Source organism: Armigeres subalbatus, chromosome 3 (assembly GCF_024139115.2).
Source record: "Armigeres subalbatus isolate Guangzhou_Male chromosome 3, GZ_Asu_2, whole genome shotgun sequence".
NCBI classification, from domain to species: domain Eukaryota; kingdom Metazoa; phylum Arthropoda; class Insecta; order Diptera; family Culicidae; genus Armigeres; species Armigeres subalbatus.
The window spans coordinates 356,299,009-356,314,199 of NC_085141.1; the positions used below are offsets into that span (position 1 = coordinate 356,299,009).

General features: G+C 40.1%; 1 protein-coding gene across 1 annotated transcript; it reads right to left on the reverse strand.

The window, feature by feature from the left end:
• Positions 1-12,227: 12,227 nt before the first annotated feature.
• Positions 12,228-13,673, reverse strand: LOC134223287 (uncharacterized). Its single transcript, XM_062702438.1, has 5 exons — positions 13,506-13,673; positions 13,178-13,452; positions 13,084-13,124; positions 12,558-13,016; positions 12,228-12,492 (listed from the first exon to the last, which is right to left on the reverse strand). Exons 1-5 carry the CDS (start codon positions 13,602-13,604, stop codon positions 12,374-12,376), a joined length of 993 nt encoding a protein of 330 aa, XP_062558422.1. The 5' UTR covers positions 13,605-13,673; the 3' UTR covers positions 12,228-12,373.
• Positions 13,674-15,191: the final 1,518 nt, after the last annotated feature.

A 15,191-nucleotide genomic window follows, 5' to 3' on the forward strand; every position in this document is an offset into this window, starting at 1 on the left:
TTTTCGGGCACTTATCCTCAACCGATTTGCTCGCAACAAATTGCATTCGACGCAGAATCCTTTCCCATTGTTTCCTATTGAAAATTGGTCACGTCGGACTATGGGATTGGAAGTTATGGCCAAAATACAAATTTATACGTAAATATCGCGTAAAAAATGTCACTCATTTTTCGGGCACTTATCCTCAACCGATTTGCTCGCAACAAATTGCATTCGACGCAGTATCCTATCCCATTGTTTCCTATTGAAAATTGACCAGGTCGGACTATGGGATCGGAAGTTATGGCCAAACCACCTTTTTTTAATAGAAAAATCAGAAAAGAAAAATGTCACCTATTTTTCGGACACCTAACCTTGATCGATTTACACGCAACAAGTTGCATACGACGCAGATTCCTATCCCATTGTTTCCTATTGAAATTTGGCCAGATCGAAATATGGGATCAGAAGTTATGGCCGAAACACCATTTTTGCCTTTTGTTTACAAAGTATACAAAAAGGCTATATGTTCGCTCCAAAACCAAACTTTTACAGAAGACCTGGAGACCCATAGTGTTATATACCAATCGACTCAGCTCGATGAACTGAGATGATGTCTCTGTGTGTGTATGTATGTGTGCGCGCACCAAAAGTGCAAAAGTTTAGCTCACTTTTTTGGTACTTATCCTCAACCGATTTACTTGCAACAAATTCCATTCGACGCAGGATCCTGTCGTTTTGTTTTCTATTGAAAATTTGGAAGATCGGACTATGGGCACAAAAACTATGGCCAAAATGCTTTATGTTACAAAAAAGCGCGTAAAAAAGTCTAGCTCATTTTTAATGCACTTACCCTCAATCGATTTACTCATAACAAATTGCATTGGACGCGGAATCCTATTCTATTATTTTCTATTGAAAATTGGCCTGCTTGGACTATTACCTTAGAAAATATGGCCAAATTACTTTTTGCCTTTCTTGTGCTACAAAGTTGTACCGAAAGGCTATAATTTCTCTCCGAAAACGAACTATCGGATGCTTCCACACTGATACACTTCCCTCCCTCTTCATACGGGAGTTTGGCAGAAGAACGGCCACGAGATTTATATCATAACAAATATTGCCCTCCGCTCGCTTGATGGGAATGATATTTTCATTTTCTTTTTGTGTAGTCAGAGCTTCAGTTTAACAAACATCCAAATGTGATATCCTTAAAATATATAACTGGGTAAAATACAACAGGGGTATGTACATCAAAAAGATTGGAAAAGGAAAAAAAATGTCGAAATTCTGATTAGCATATTGTAGATCAAGTTGAAAACCGAACCGAGATCTCGCGTTTTCAACTGGATCTACAATATCTTTGCTTGAAATAATCCGATTTTCAAGTTTTTCCGGCCAAGAAGTTTTTTTTGATTACTCTTAGCTACTAGCTCATCTACTTTCAAGCAAACACATTTTACGAAGGTCGAGAAAGGCACCATCACCACTAGGTGGATTAATCTGGGTTTTTTTAAATCACCTTGGCATACCTGCAATTCTTGCTGAATGGCCCTTCTTTTGGCATCCCGCAACGCATGGACATAATTATTCCTCTTCCTCGGATACGTTTTCGAATCCGATCGATTTTTGGATCTTCTAAATATTGAATGGGCTTGGTCTCTTTGCCTCCTCACCGACAACAGAGAACTCGTATACCATGGGGTTCTTTCTGAAATAACAATTTCTTTCTCTTCCACCATGCTATTTACACTATTCTCTAATGCTGCAGCTAACAAATTAGCTGCTTCATCTGTATTATTATACTCAAAATAATCACGCAACCTCGAACGAAGTTCCGAATGTAGACGAACTTTAGAATAGTTTTTCCAAATTTTTATTGTGGATGTAACTGGCATCGGTGCGACGTACGTACCACTCATCAAAATTCCTATGGTCGCATGGTCGGATATCCTATCTGATGGTAATTCAAATACTGTTAATGCCTCATTGTTACTAAACAAAAGATCAATCATGGTGCTACTTCTGTCATTTATTCTGGTTGGAAAGTGCACTGCTTGCCGCAAAGCCACGGAATCCATCACATTTTTCAGTTCTCGTTTGTCTGAATCCACTAACCAATTCATATTGAAATCTCCTAGAACTAACGTTACTTCATTTTTATCTAAGACAGTAGGCAACCATTCCTCTTCCAAATACCTCAGAAATGTTGAATCACTAGCATTTGGCGAATGATAAAGACCAGCGTACATAACTTTCATAGCTCCAGATGATACGTTGATACTTGAAAACCAGTTTCCGCCTATTGATTCGTTGGAATTCAAAACCCACTTGACGTTTTTCTTAACATAGAAAGACACTCCACCAGTATGACTCGAACTAGATAGACAATTAATCATATCGTAACCACTAACGTCGTATAAGCCAACATTATGTTTATCAGTTAGATGGGTCTCAGTTATCACAAAAATATTTGGATTATGCTCTTGGATTATCAATCTAATTTCATTCACATGGCTACAGATAGCACAGTTCGCATACATTATGTCACACTTTGATTGCTACGTATCGAAATCCATTTTTTCTTTCTTCCTCTCTTTCAGCTCTCGATATACTGGACACTTCTCACTCCAGGCAGCATGATTTGCATTACTAACCTGCCTACCCTTACTCAACATTCTCAAACAATTAGCACACTTATGCTCTGTAGAATTACACTCCTTAATTGAATGCGTACCCGCACATCGTGGGCACGTTACCTGCCTTGCAGTACAACTAACGCCCTTATGGTTGAAGCCACTACATTTGTAACATCTAAGCACCTCAACTCCGTCAACAACACGACAACGGTCCAACTCGCAAATTACTTTGCCGTACTCCATGAGCTTGCCATATGTAATTGCATCGACTTCGATAATTGCATTGAAAACATTATTACTTGAATAAACTTTCACAACCTTCAAATGTTTAGCATTCTTCAAAAAATCATTGTTCTCTTCGAGCGACTTCTTCAGTTCAGCTTCATTCATGTCTTCACTAATACCTAACACTTTGACAAGTGGTTTAATTGGTTCCGACATTTCTACCACGTACTTTTCTCCCATAGCATTTTGTACTGTTTGTTTAAATTTCTCTCCGGATGCTTTATCGTTTAATTCAACTATTACTGCACCGTCACGCCGTGTAATTACATCTCTTATTTTGACCGAATTTGCCCTAACATTTTCGCTCAACACTTTTTTCGTATTTCTTACATCTTCAGGACAACGAGATCTAATAATTACTCTTGGATTCACACTCTTTTTCGACTGGCTAGAACTAATATCACGCTTTTCTTTCACGCAGAGTACGAGTTTTCACGCAGAGTACGACACAAACGGCATATTATTTACTTCCAAAGCACTCGATTGACCCGATTCTTTTTCATTAACTGGCCCTGTTGTCTTGTCATACGATTGGATCACTCGTTTCTTGCCTACAGTTCTCCAATCATTTGCCAGACTAGGTGTTGCACGTGCAGATTGATCAACATTCTCCTTAAGAACATCAGAGTACGACACTCCACGATCATAGCCATTTACACCACACGGCGTTTTATCAACACTTTGCCCCGTATTCTCCTTTGCAGATCTGTTTTTGTTTGATCGCAAATTGTACCGTGGCGTATCATTGAGCAATGTATCTGCACTCACATTTATCATTGGACATACCTTGGCAAATTCTTCTCTGAATAACTGTCGAATTTTACTGTCGAAGTCATTCATACAACACAACATTTTTTGTAATCCCTCGATTTTAGTGAACATCATGTCAATTTTCTTACCAACATGAACTCTATCATCATACCCGTGCAAAGCCAAGCACGTATCGCAAACATACATTGCATTCTTGATGCCTTTCAATCAGTGTTGTAAAATGTCATTTGCATTCTTTTTCATAATTTTTCCAGAACTTTTTTTCAGTAGTTAGCTATTAACTATCAAGTATGTATGGGGAACCTATAGCGCTTAAATGTGGCTACAACTTTGTCTAACAAGAAATTGCTGTAAATTTGTAATCTGGAGCGTGGGAGGCAAAATGTCATTCAAATGACATTATGTCAAATGACACGTGACATTTTGGAAAGATTTCACTCTCTAGCCTCAGATGTTATATTTAGAGTAATGTACCTTTGGACAAAAATATAGCACTACTCAAGCGTTATGCGTGCATCTAAAATTTTGAATTAAATTTGGCTTCCGAAGAAATTTATGAACAAATTAGTCAAATGACATGCAGATGACATTTTACAAGCCTGCTTTCAATACCTTCCACTCATCTAGTTTAACGCTTGATAGGCAGCGCATATGGACAGACTCTCTGCATCCACTGAAGCACTCCAGAGTGTCATCATCCGACTCAGAGATATTCTCATGGCACCGCGCACAGATTTCTCTAGTTATTTTTTTCATTGCTTCTGTTTCACCTTCGTCCCCGTTGCAAAAATTGGACTCGAGATCGGCAGGCATATTGTTGTTGAACAATAGCCCTCGCTTCAATTTTTTAATTAGCCCCGTACAGGGAATAATTATAAGAACTTTAATTCACTTATTTCACAATATACACCTGATACTGCGTTATGATCGTTTATGCTTATTATAGAATAGGTATTCCTCGTCAGTAAAAATCACATTCTTATAATTTTAAATACGGAAAATACTTTAAAATATAAGAAAAATCAACCATGAATTTATTGCACCTCGCTTTCTCACTAGGCACTTCTCACGCCTCATGAGTTTTCCGGCAACAAAATATCACCACTTTTTTGAAATGTGAATATTATCAATATGATTGAGACTTTTGACAATTTTTGAATGGCATTAACTAGCTATCTTGTTTAACTGATGCATAATGTAAAAATACCCACGAATAGCGTTACAAATAGAGCAGTGTTTGCTTAGCTAGGGCATATTGCCCCCCCTTCCCCTTGTACGTGGAGACGCAAGTACATTGTAGGTTATTGCCACTAGGGCGTTTTGCCTCGCCAAAATGTTAGATGTTTCTTCAAAATGTGGAAATTTTCGGTTTTTCCGACCTTCTCATGCACTATTTTGAAACTTTTTTCGCCTAACCTACATAATTTCAGATCTAGTTTTGTTACGGTCATCTAAATGACGGTAAATATGAGGGAAACCACAAAAGGTGTTTTGCCTCGGGGGGCGTTTTGGGGCCTCTTCCCCTAGGTAAAAACACCCATGAATAGCGTTACAAATAAGACAATAAAGCAGTTTTGCTTAGCTAGGGCATATTGCCCCCTCTTCCCCTAATTCCGTGTGGAAGCAACCATCAACGCAAGCACAATGTTACTAGGGAAATGACGTTTGCTGATATTATTGTTCGGTCTTGTTTCGGCTGGAACAACTGTTCGTCCGACGGTTGTAGAAACTGAATTGGTAGATTCCGTGCCGATAGTTCGAACGAGCCAGACGTGTGTGCTGTGTCTCATCGCGGATTGTGTTCGGTAGTGCGAGTATTGTGTGGTGCTATTCCTACCTACGGATCCAAGGCGATCGCTGTCGGCGAGTGAAGTAGCTGCTTCTGGCGACGCCAGTGAAGCAGGCTATTGTTACTGCTGCTACCTACAGCAGCAGGCGCAGATAAGTGGAAGAGATTGCTTTATTGTTCTCCCGTCACAGAGCGGAACTAATAGACACAAATTGAATTAGTTTTTTTCTTGATATTTTTTTTCTAATAAGCTATTAGTTGTAAGTTAGCATAAGCAATAATTATCCTTCCACCTTGCGAGGTGAGAATGGAGGCAGAGACAGTAGGAGGCAACGGGCCTCCAAAAGATAGTACTCGCACACGATTGTACCATGCGGCTTCGCCTGGGCCTTGGGTTGTTTACTTTCGGCAGAAAGTGAAGAGCCTAGATTTTCTGGGCATAAAACGAGATTTGACGCGTCGTTTTACGAAGCTTGAATTCAGCCAAATCAACAGGAACAAACTACGCATCACCGCACCTACATACCAGGTGGCGAATGAAATTGCTGGCGACAGGGCGTACAATGTTGAATATTTAGTTTATGTGCCCTCGCGGGAGGTCGAGATAGAAGGCGTAATCAACGCAGCGAGCTTGACTTGCAAGGATGTGCTTGCAGGGAAAGGTCGCCTAAAGAACGCCCTGCAATCTACCGTGGATATTCTGGACTGCAAGGAATTGCATTCAGCAGCCACGGTAGATGGCAAAAGGTTTATTCCAAGTCAGGCTCGCTTCGGGTGACATTCGCCGGTTCGATGCTTCCAAAATATGTCGATATAGAAAATATGTTGTTTCCGGTGCGTCTTTTTGTGCCAAGGGTATTTAATTGTACCAACTGCAAACAACTTGGTCACACTGCCGAGTTTTGTGACAACAAACCACGTTGTGGCAAATGCTCAGAAAGACATCGGGAGGAGTTCTGCCAGCAACAAGCAACAAAATGTGCTTATTGTGGTTTGAACCCTCCCATGGTTTGCAAGAATGCCCGGTGTACAAAAAGCGCACCCAAAAAGTGAAGCGCTCGTTGGTACAGCGCTCCAAGCAGTCGTATGCGGAAATGGTTAGGTCGCAAGACACATCCGCCACAGCCACTGCATCGACTGCTATTTCAGCCACCGTTCGTGTAAGTGATTATTATGATTCCATATCAATTGACGAATTGGACTCTGACGCAGCCGACATGGATGATTCTGCGGAGGTACACGTGCCCGAAAAGAGGAAGCAACCGTCTTCCCCGGGATCGCGCCGTAAGAGAACAAAAGTCATCCATAAAAGCTTGCCAAAATCTGAAGGTAATGGGGGTTTATTTAAAATCCCGAAGCAATCTGTCCCTTCTGCTTCTTTTGATCCTAGTTGCAGTAAGACATTCCCGCCATTGCCTAAATCCGATGTTTCGAAGAAACATCCGGCTAGGAGAATCAACGAAAGAAAAAAACAAATTCGCACTTCTAGAAAAAGTATTCCGTCCAAGCGAGGATTGATCTCCTTTAAGGACCTTGTGGACCGTTTTTTGAACTTGTTCAATATTCCGAATTCATTGAGGCCAATCATTGACCTCTTTATTCCAACAGTTGAAAGTTATCTGAAGCAATTGACTGTTTCATGGCCCCTTCTTGCAGAAATTGTGTCTTTCGATGGATAATACGGCCAATATCGAAGATACAATCACTGTACTGCAGTGGAACTGTCATAGTCTGAAAAATAAATTAGACGTGTTCAAGTTTTTGATTCGCAATTCCGATTGCGATATATTTGCACTCTGTGAAACATGGCTTTCTTCTGAAGATGAAATCAACTTCCACGATTTTAATATTATTCGCCAAGATCGGGATGATCATTATGCTGGCGTTCTTTTGGGGATCAAACAATGCTACTCCTTCTACAGAATTCCCATTCCGACTGTTCCCGGCTTAGAAATCGTCGCATGCCAAGTAAATGTGAAGAATAAAGATCTTTGCATAGCTTCAGTGTACATTCCTCCAAATGCCTCTATTAATCGTCGACATTTTTGGAGCGCAGTCTCCTCCTATCATCTCCAGTATTGATATTGGGTGATATGAACGCACATGGTATTGGATGGGGCGAAACGTATGACGATTATAGAGCGCCTATTTTCTATGATTTGTGTGACGATTTCAATTTGAATATTTTGAACACTGGTGAAGTAACTCGAATAGGACCAAATGGTCAACAAAGCCGTATTGATCTGTCTTTATGTTCAAATTCACTATCATTAGATTGCACGTGGAAGGTAATTCAAGATCCCCATGGTAGTGATCATATGCCGATAGTTACCACAATTAAAAGTAGCTATCAACAATCTGAGCCAGTTAATGTTCCTTTCGACCTCACGAAAAACATTGACTGGCCAAAATTTGCATCGGCGGAAAAATTGGTATTGAATCAACTGATACTCTTCCACCTTTGGATGAATATCGATTCCTTACTGAGTTGATTCAAAAAAGCGCACTAGAAGCTCAGAAACGACGCGTTCCAAGTACATCTGTCATAAGAAGACCAGCCACTCCTGGATGGGATGATGAATGTACTAAGTTGTATTCTGAGAAATCTGATGCCTTCAAGGCCTTCCGTAAACACGGAAGGTCAGAGCTTTGAAGAGTATTTGAGGCTCGAAAGAAAACTCAAAAATCTTCTCAAGGCAAAAAACGTAGCTACTGGCGACGTTTTGTCGAGGGACTATCACGAGAAACCTCAATGACAACACTTTGGAAAACGGCCCGCAACATGCGGAACCGCATTTCCACCAACGAGAGTGAAGAATACTCCAATCGATGGATATTCAACTTCGCAAAAAGGTCTGTCCAGATTCCGTACCAGCAGAACCGCTATTTCGAGAATCAGTCACTGATCCCGGTTCTTTGGGTGGACCATTCTCAATGCTGGAACTTTCTATGTCTCTTCTTTCATCGAATAACTCTGCTCCGGGATGCGATAACATCAAATTCAATCTTCTTAAAAACCTCCCAGATATCGCAAAAGACGATTACTTGACCTGTACAACTGTTTCATGGAGTACAACATTGTGCCACCTGAATGGCGACAGGTCAAAGTAATAGCTATTCAAAAGCCTGGGAAACCAGCGTCTAATCACAATTCATACTGACCGATTGCCATGCTATCATGCATGAGAAAATTATTGGAGAAAATGATCCTTTCAAGAGTCGACCATTGGGTCGAAGAAAATGCATTGCTTTCAAATACTCAGTTTGGATTTAGAAAAGGGAAAGGAACAAACGATTGTCTGGCGTTGCTTTCTTCAGATATACAACTGGCCTTTGCGCACAAGGAGCAATTGGCTTCAGTATTCTTGGACATTAAGGGCGCTTTTGATTCAGTTTCCATAGAAGTACTGTCAGGCAATCTGCACAGTAGTGGATTACCCGTTATTTTGAATAATTTCTTGTACAATTTGTTGTCAGAAAAACAAATGAACTTCACACTCGGCACTCTGACAATTTCCAGAAATAGCTACATGGGCCTTCCCCAAGGTTCGTGTTTAAGTCCCTTGCTTTATAATTTCTATGTTAAAGATATTGACAATTGTTTAGAAGGACAATGCACGCTCAGACAACTTGCAGATGATGCCGTGGTCTCTCTAAGAGGTCCATGTGCAGCTGTCTTGCAAGGACCATTGCAAAGTACCTTAGATAATCTGACTGTTTGGGCCAGACATTTAGGGATCGAGTTTTCACCGCAAAAACTCAATTGGTTGTGTTTACTAAGAAGCGGTATCCTGCTCAACTGAAACTCAAGCTGTTGAATGATGACATCAACCAATCTTTATCTTCTAAATACCTTGGGGTCGTGTTTGATTCCAAATTCACCTGGAAACTCCACATTGAGTATTTGATACAAAATGCCGGAAAAGGATCCATTTTCTACGTTCTATCTCCGGAACATGGTGGGGTGCTCACCCGGAAGACCTCATCAAACTCTATAGAACGACTATTCTCTCTGTTTTAGAGTATGGCTCCTTCTGCTTCCTCTCAGCAGCTGATTGCCACCTGATCAAATTGGAACGAATTCAGTATCGTTGTTTGCGTATTGCCCTTGGCTGCATGCATTCAACGCATAACATGAGCCTGGAGGTGCTTGCTGGAGTCACTCCTTTAAAGCACCGTTACTGGGAGCTCTCACTTAGAATACTCATCAAATGTGGAACAAGTAACACACTTGTTCTAGATAACTTCGATAATATGCTTGAACTAACTTGTCGTTCAAGATTCCTGAGAGTTTATCTCAACTACATATCGTCAGATCTTTGTCTTCCGTGTTATCATCCCCCTCGAGTTCACTTCACCAACGACAGTTCCTCAATTGTATACGATCTGTCCATGAAACATGCTATTCAAGGAATACCAGATCATCTTCGACAAATATCTATTCCCTCACTTTTTTCTGAAAAATATGAACATGTCAATTGCAACAACAGATATTTCACTGATGGTTCTCGCATCAACGGATCCACTGGCTTCGGTGTTTTCAATGTAACTTCAACCACCTTCCAAAAACTTCAGGAACCGTGTTCGGTTTATGTTGCTGAGCTGGCAGCAATTAACTTCGCTTTGGGGATAATTTCCAATCAGCCCGTAGACCATTATTTCATCTTCTCGGATAGTCTTAGTTCTATCGAGGCACTCCGGTCGATGAAACCTGTTAAGCACGCATCTTACTTTCTTTCAAACATAAGAGAGCAGATGCGTGTTTTGGTCGAAAGATCATTCAAGATTACCTTTGTTTGGGTCCCATCTCACTGCTCAATCTACGGCAATGAGAAGGCAGACTCGCTGGCAAAAGGTGGGCGCACAGGAAGGTGAGGTTTATGATAGACAATTCTCGAGCAACGAGTTTTTCCCATTAGTCCGTCAGAGTACTCTTCAAAGTTGGCAAAGGAATTGGACACACAATGAACTTGGACGGTGGCTATTTTCCATAGTTCCAAAAGTTTCTGGGCGAGCGTGGTTCAGAGGTGAGGACTTAAGTCGAGGCTTCATTCGCGTGATGTCGAGACTTATGTCCAATCACTATTCACTAAACGCACATCTGTACAGAATAAACCTTGTCGATAGCAACTTATGTAGGTGCGGAGCCGGTTATGATGACATCGATCACGTAGTTTGGTCCTGCTCGGAAAATGACGCCTCCAGAGAGCAATTATTGGATACCCTTGTGGCCCGAGGTAAACAACCCTTCAGGGAAGTTCGAGGTGTTTTGGGAGATCGTGATGTTGTCTATATGCAGGCCATTTATAGTTTTCTTTGTGCTTCTGACATCAAAATTTAATATTTTGTTTTTTTTCTTCTTTCTTCAAAGTTTTTTTTTTGTTTAGTCTCTGCCTTTTTGTTCCGTAGAGCTCCATAGCTCTTGCCATCCGGAAGATGCTCCCAGTCGAACCATTCCTCGAGCATGACGACACGCCACATCGTCACTGACGCCAAATGCCCGGATGAGAAGCTGAAATTTCCTTATCCCAAATCCTAAGCCCCGTCCATCCTTAAACTTTGTAAACTAACCTCGAGTCACCACGAGTACGCTGGCTCCTTCCCCTCTCTTATTAACTGTATAATAAAATGATATTGATTGTATATATCACAAAGAACCATGGCTCCGTAAAGTGTTATACACGCCTGAGCCTACCAAATAAACGAACTTGGAAAAAAAAAAAAAACTGAATTGGTCGGACTAACTTGGGGGCGGAGTCAAAGTTGTACAACATGTCGGAGCGTGTGTGGGGCCCCTGACACGCAAGGTCAAACAGTCAGGGTTCGTAATGCTCACTCAATCTCAGGAGCACAGGATGCTCCCTCACGAAAATTTTCGGGGAGAAATCGCTTTTCGGGAAAGAAAAACAGGCTGGAGAGTGATAACCGTTTTTCGCTCACTTCGATTGCCGCCAAACGTTGGTTTGCTCTTTTTCTTTCATATTCGAGTCTTTTCGTGGCATCATCAATGCAAATTGTAGTAGCTTATGTGGAACAAATAACTTAATGCTTTCATACAGATAGCGTGGTGGTGTGGCTAGAGTGAGCGCATCCCTATGGCTATTATTGTTACTATTCTGGGTTCGAATCTCAGCGCGGCCATACAATTTTGTAATTCTTGCGACAATTCTCGCGAAAAGTGAGTGAGAGGTAAAAGTGATGAAACGAAAAAGGATTTTCATCTAATAGGCAAGATTTTCGTTTATCTTCAAAGGCTTATTCTAGAGAAAAGATTGATGGCTGAAAGATGATCCTCAACATAAACAATGAAAAAAGATTTTCCCTGGGCCCGAAAAACGCTTGCTTTGGTCTCATTGTAACGAAAAGTCTAAACCCTGCAAACAGTAGTACAAAGAACCCGAGCAAAAAAGAATAGCTGAATAATAACAAACTCTGCTATCCGGTTATCACTTGTTCGAAAACAGGGTTTGTTATCAATTTGCCTGAATTAACAGCCAACATAACAGAAATAATTACATAATTTTATTCCTCAAATATTATAACGATAACAAACTTAGTTATCATTGAGTTCATGATGATAACATATTCTGTAACGCATATTACTCTGCCTTATAATATATTTTGCTATCATTAAGTTATCATTTCTTAAGGACGACAGCTAGACCTTTTACCTTATTTGATAACAAATTTAGTTATCGATTTGATCCTTTGTTTTCTTACTGATAACAAATACATTTTTCGGTTCTTTTGAAGTAATAAAAACATTGTTCATGTAACAGCTCTATTTTATCATTTCTGCACCTGCATACTGCGGTAATAGAGATTTAACAAATATAATTACGTATAATAAAAACAAATTAAAATATTGAACACGTTTCGGCTCAAACGGTAATGAAGACGAATATAAAAATTAATGTTTACGCGAAGCATTCGCAATAACTCGTGTCATGAGCGATTTGCCGGCTTTGGCATGAACTTGGGCGGTCAAACTATCATCTCGCAAAAAAATGCGGCGTTGATACAGGCAAGCTGAAAAATGGAAATAAATATTCGTAACAAACACACAAAAAAGCATACTTCTATACAATACTTACAAAAAACAAACTCCACCTTTTCCTTCTCAAGAGGTTGCTTGGGAGCCTGCGTTGCATTTTCCATATTCTCTCCGCGACATGCAGTATTTTCGATGGAACTGCCAGCATCGCAAGTTGTTCCCTCGTTTACAGTTCCGTTTTGAGATGTTTTAGTTGGTTTTGACCGACCAGAAGGATTATTAGATGGACGACCTGTTACAGATCGCCCGAAGAATCCATCTGGCCACAATCGTAGCATAACGAATTTAACAAAAAGATAATCCGTTTCAGCTTCGATTGAAAGCTGCCGCAGCAAATCCGGATCCAGGAAATTACCCGTGACGTTTTTAAAAGGAACTTCTGGCTCTGGCAGAAGCTTCGACGTAAGTGCTTCTTGTAACTTGGCGTTTTGTGCTGCTAGTTTAGCATTTTCTGCCGTCAGTTTATGCTTTTCCTTTTTCTTAGCGTTTTCGGACGTATCTGAAAAAGTAGACCATTGTTTCAAATTACCTGTTGATTACAATTCAGCGGATTAAATTCAATTTACCGGATGGCTCATGGTGGTCTCGGCCATTCCACAAGAGCATCCTAAAAAATAATCAATGGGTTATTATCTCTGAAGAATAAAACAAATAACTTACCATGGCGCTCGCTGCTGTCTGAAGTAGCTAATTCTTCCAAACTCTTTTCCATCACTATAGGTACATATATTCTGCGTTTCAATGTCCCAGTCGGCCATCAAATCGTCGATTGTTCTTCTGCGGCAGTACGTCCGAATAAGCGGTTTTTTCGGGGTTGGCATCTCTGGCAAATAGTCTTCGTCCGTGTCTGTACCAGTTCCTTCCAAGTATGAATCCAAGCCGATTTTCGGGTCTACCAGTTTGGCAATTTTTTCCGCCGATGGTTTCGCTGGTTCCTAAAAGTTTGAAATCAATTAGGTTATGGTCACAATTGATCAAATTGTCTTACCTTCAATTCCGGAAGAGTTTCCACCACAAATGCAATGTTATTGTTTGTAGCACTTCGCAGCACACGTTTTTTGGCCGCCGTTGTTTTTTTACGGCCCATTTTTAATTTTTCGCGATTTACAAACGATTTTCAAAAAATTATCACGCAGTAGCCGACAGGCCGACACGTTTTTCGTGGTTAAAAGTTTATTTGTGACATGGAGTGAACTTAGGGATGTTCTATGTTTTCAGATATTCGATTATACGATTATGTTTAATCGATTATTTTGTTGTCCATTATGATAATTCTAATTTGCCGATTGTAGTTTACGTTCTATTGTGTGCTTTTATGTAAAGTAATTATTAGTTCGCCAAATGCACGAAGTTGCAGCAAACATGCAAAATATCTTGCATACAGTGTTGCTAGGTATTTTATCTTTAAAAAAGATTATGTTACAATCTAAGTTGTATTGATTTGTCATGCTATTTAAGCAAAATATAATGAGGTTTTACTCCACATTTAAGATATTGCGATAGAAAGTTATTCATTTGAAGGAAAGGATGATAAAACTAATAAATAAAGTGCCAAGATTTGACATACTTCCACTGAATAGTAAGTATATTAGCACCACTGCTCCGATGTGCACATTGACATTGTTGTTTCAAAAGGGCAAAAGTCGCAAACGTAAACATTGACTTCTTCTGCTGATTTCAGGAAGATTAGAGACTTCTGGTGGTATTTTCCACTTCCGTTTTACAGAAGGCGCGGAGCGCCACCAGTTCCAAGTGGTTGTTAGCTGGGAGTGGTCAAACAAACAGCAAATAAAGTCGCATTTGCGTCCATCAAAAATCTAAATCGCATTCCACATCAAACTTTGTCAGATTATTGTCGAACAATGTTGTATTGAATGCATCGTATACGATAATTTTTACCGTAGTGAAAACCAATCGTAATTGTGTAAATAAAAACTCGTAATGACTTATATTCCTTGCAATATCCTATATCAGTGCGAATGAATGTCTACGTGAATCGTAATACAATCGAAACCACTTCAGTCCAAATGGCTTGTAGACGTTTCAAGCAGTTGTAAAGATATAAATTGTGTAGTTTATGTTGAACAAAAATCCTTCTCCCTTCAAGATGTGCAGTATGGTGCAGTGGTAGAGTATTCGCCAGCAAATCTAAAGATCGCATGTTCGAGACTTTGTGCTGACAAGTTTTTTTTATTTTCTATATTTTAATGCTTAATCGTAATAATGTTCTTTTGATGTCGGGAAAAATCGTAAAATAAAACTCGTATGTACCTATATCGCCTCCACTTTGGTACGTATATAGCCAATCTGTGCATTATATACGATTAAGTTGGTTGGTTGGTATAATAACCTATATCAAGAGTTATAGGTACCAAAATGTAGACTGGATGAGGAATTTGCAGGAAAATGCATTGTTTACGTTTGCGACATTGGCCCTTATGAAACAACCTATGTCGACATCAAACTTAAAATAACGTGAATCCGATGAATAACACGCCTAAAACAGACACATCAGCACGAAATTTGACAGCTCGTTCCTTTGCAAGTTGCTTGCAGGTTGTCTGGAATGCACCGCCTGAGTTAATATCCCTCAAAAACAACCCATCATCATTGTCTGCAATGCTAATTTTATTTGCAAATCGCAATATTTTGCCAATCTAGCCGGAATGAAGGA

Excerpts from the sequence above, each read along its gene's own strand:
- LOC134223287 (XM_062702438.1), bottom strand. The coding sequence starts at position 13,604 with ATGGGCCGTAAAAAAACAACGGCGGCCAAAAAACGTGTGCTGCGAAGT. Across the intron at positions 13,453-13,505 it reads AAACTCTTCCGGAATTGAAG|GAACCAGCGAAACCATCGGC; the intron begins GTAAGACAATTT and ends TCAAACTTTTAG. Across the intron at positions 13,017-13,083 it reads AGACCACCATGAGCCATCCG|ATACGTCCGAAAACGCTAAG; the intron begins GTAAATTGAATT and ends CTACTTTTTCAG.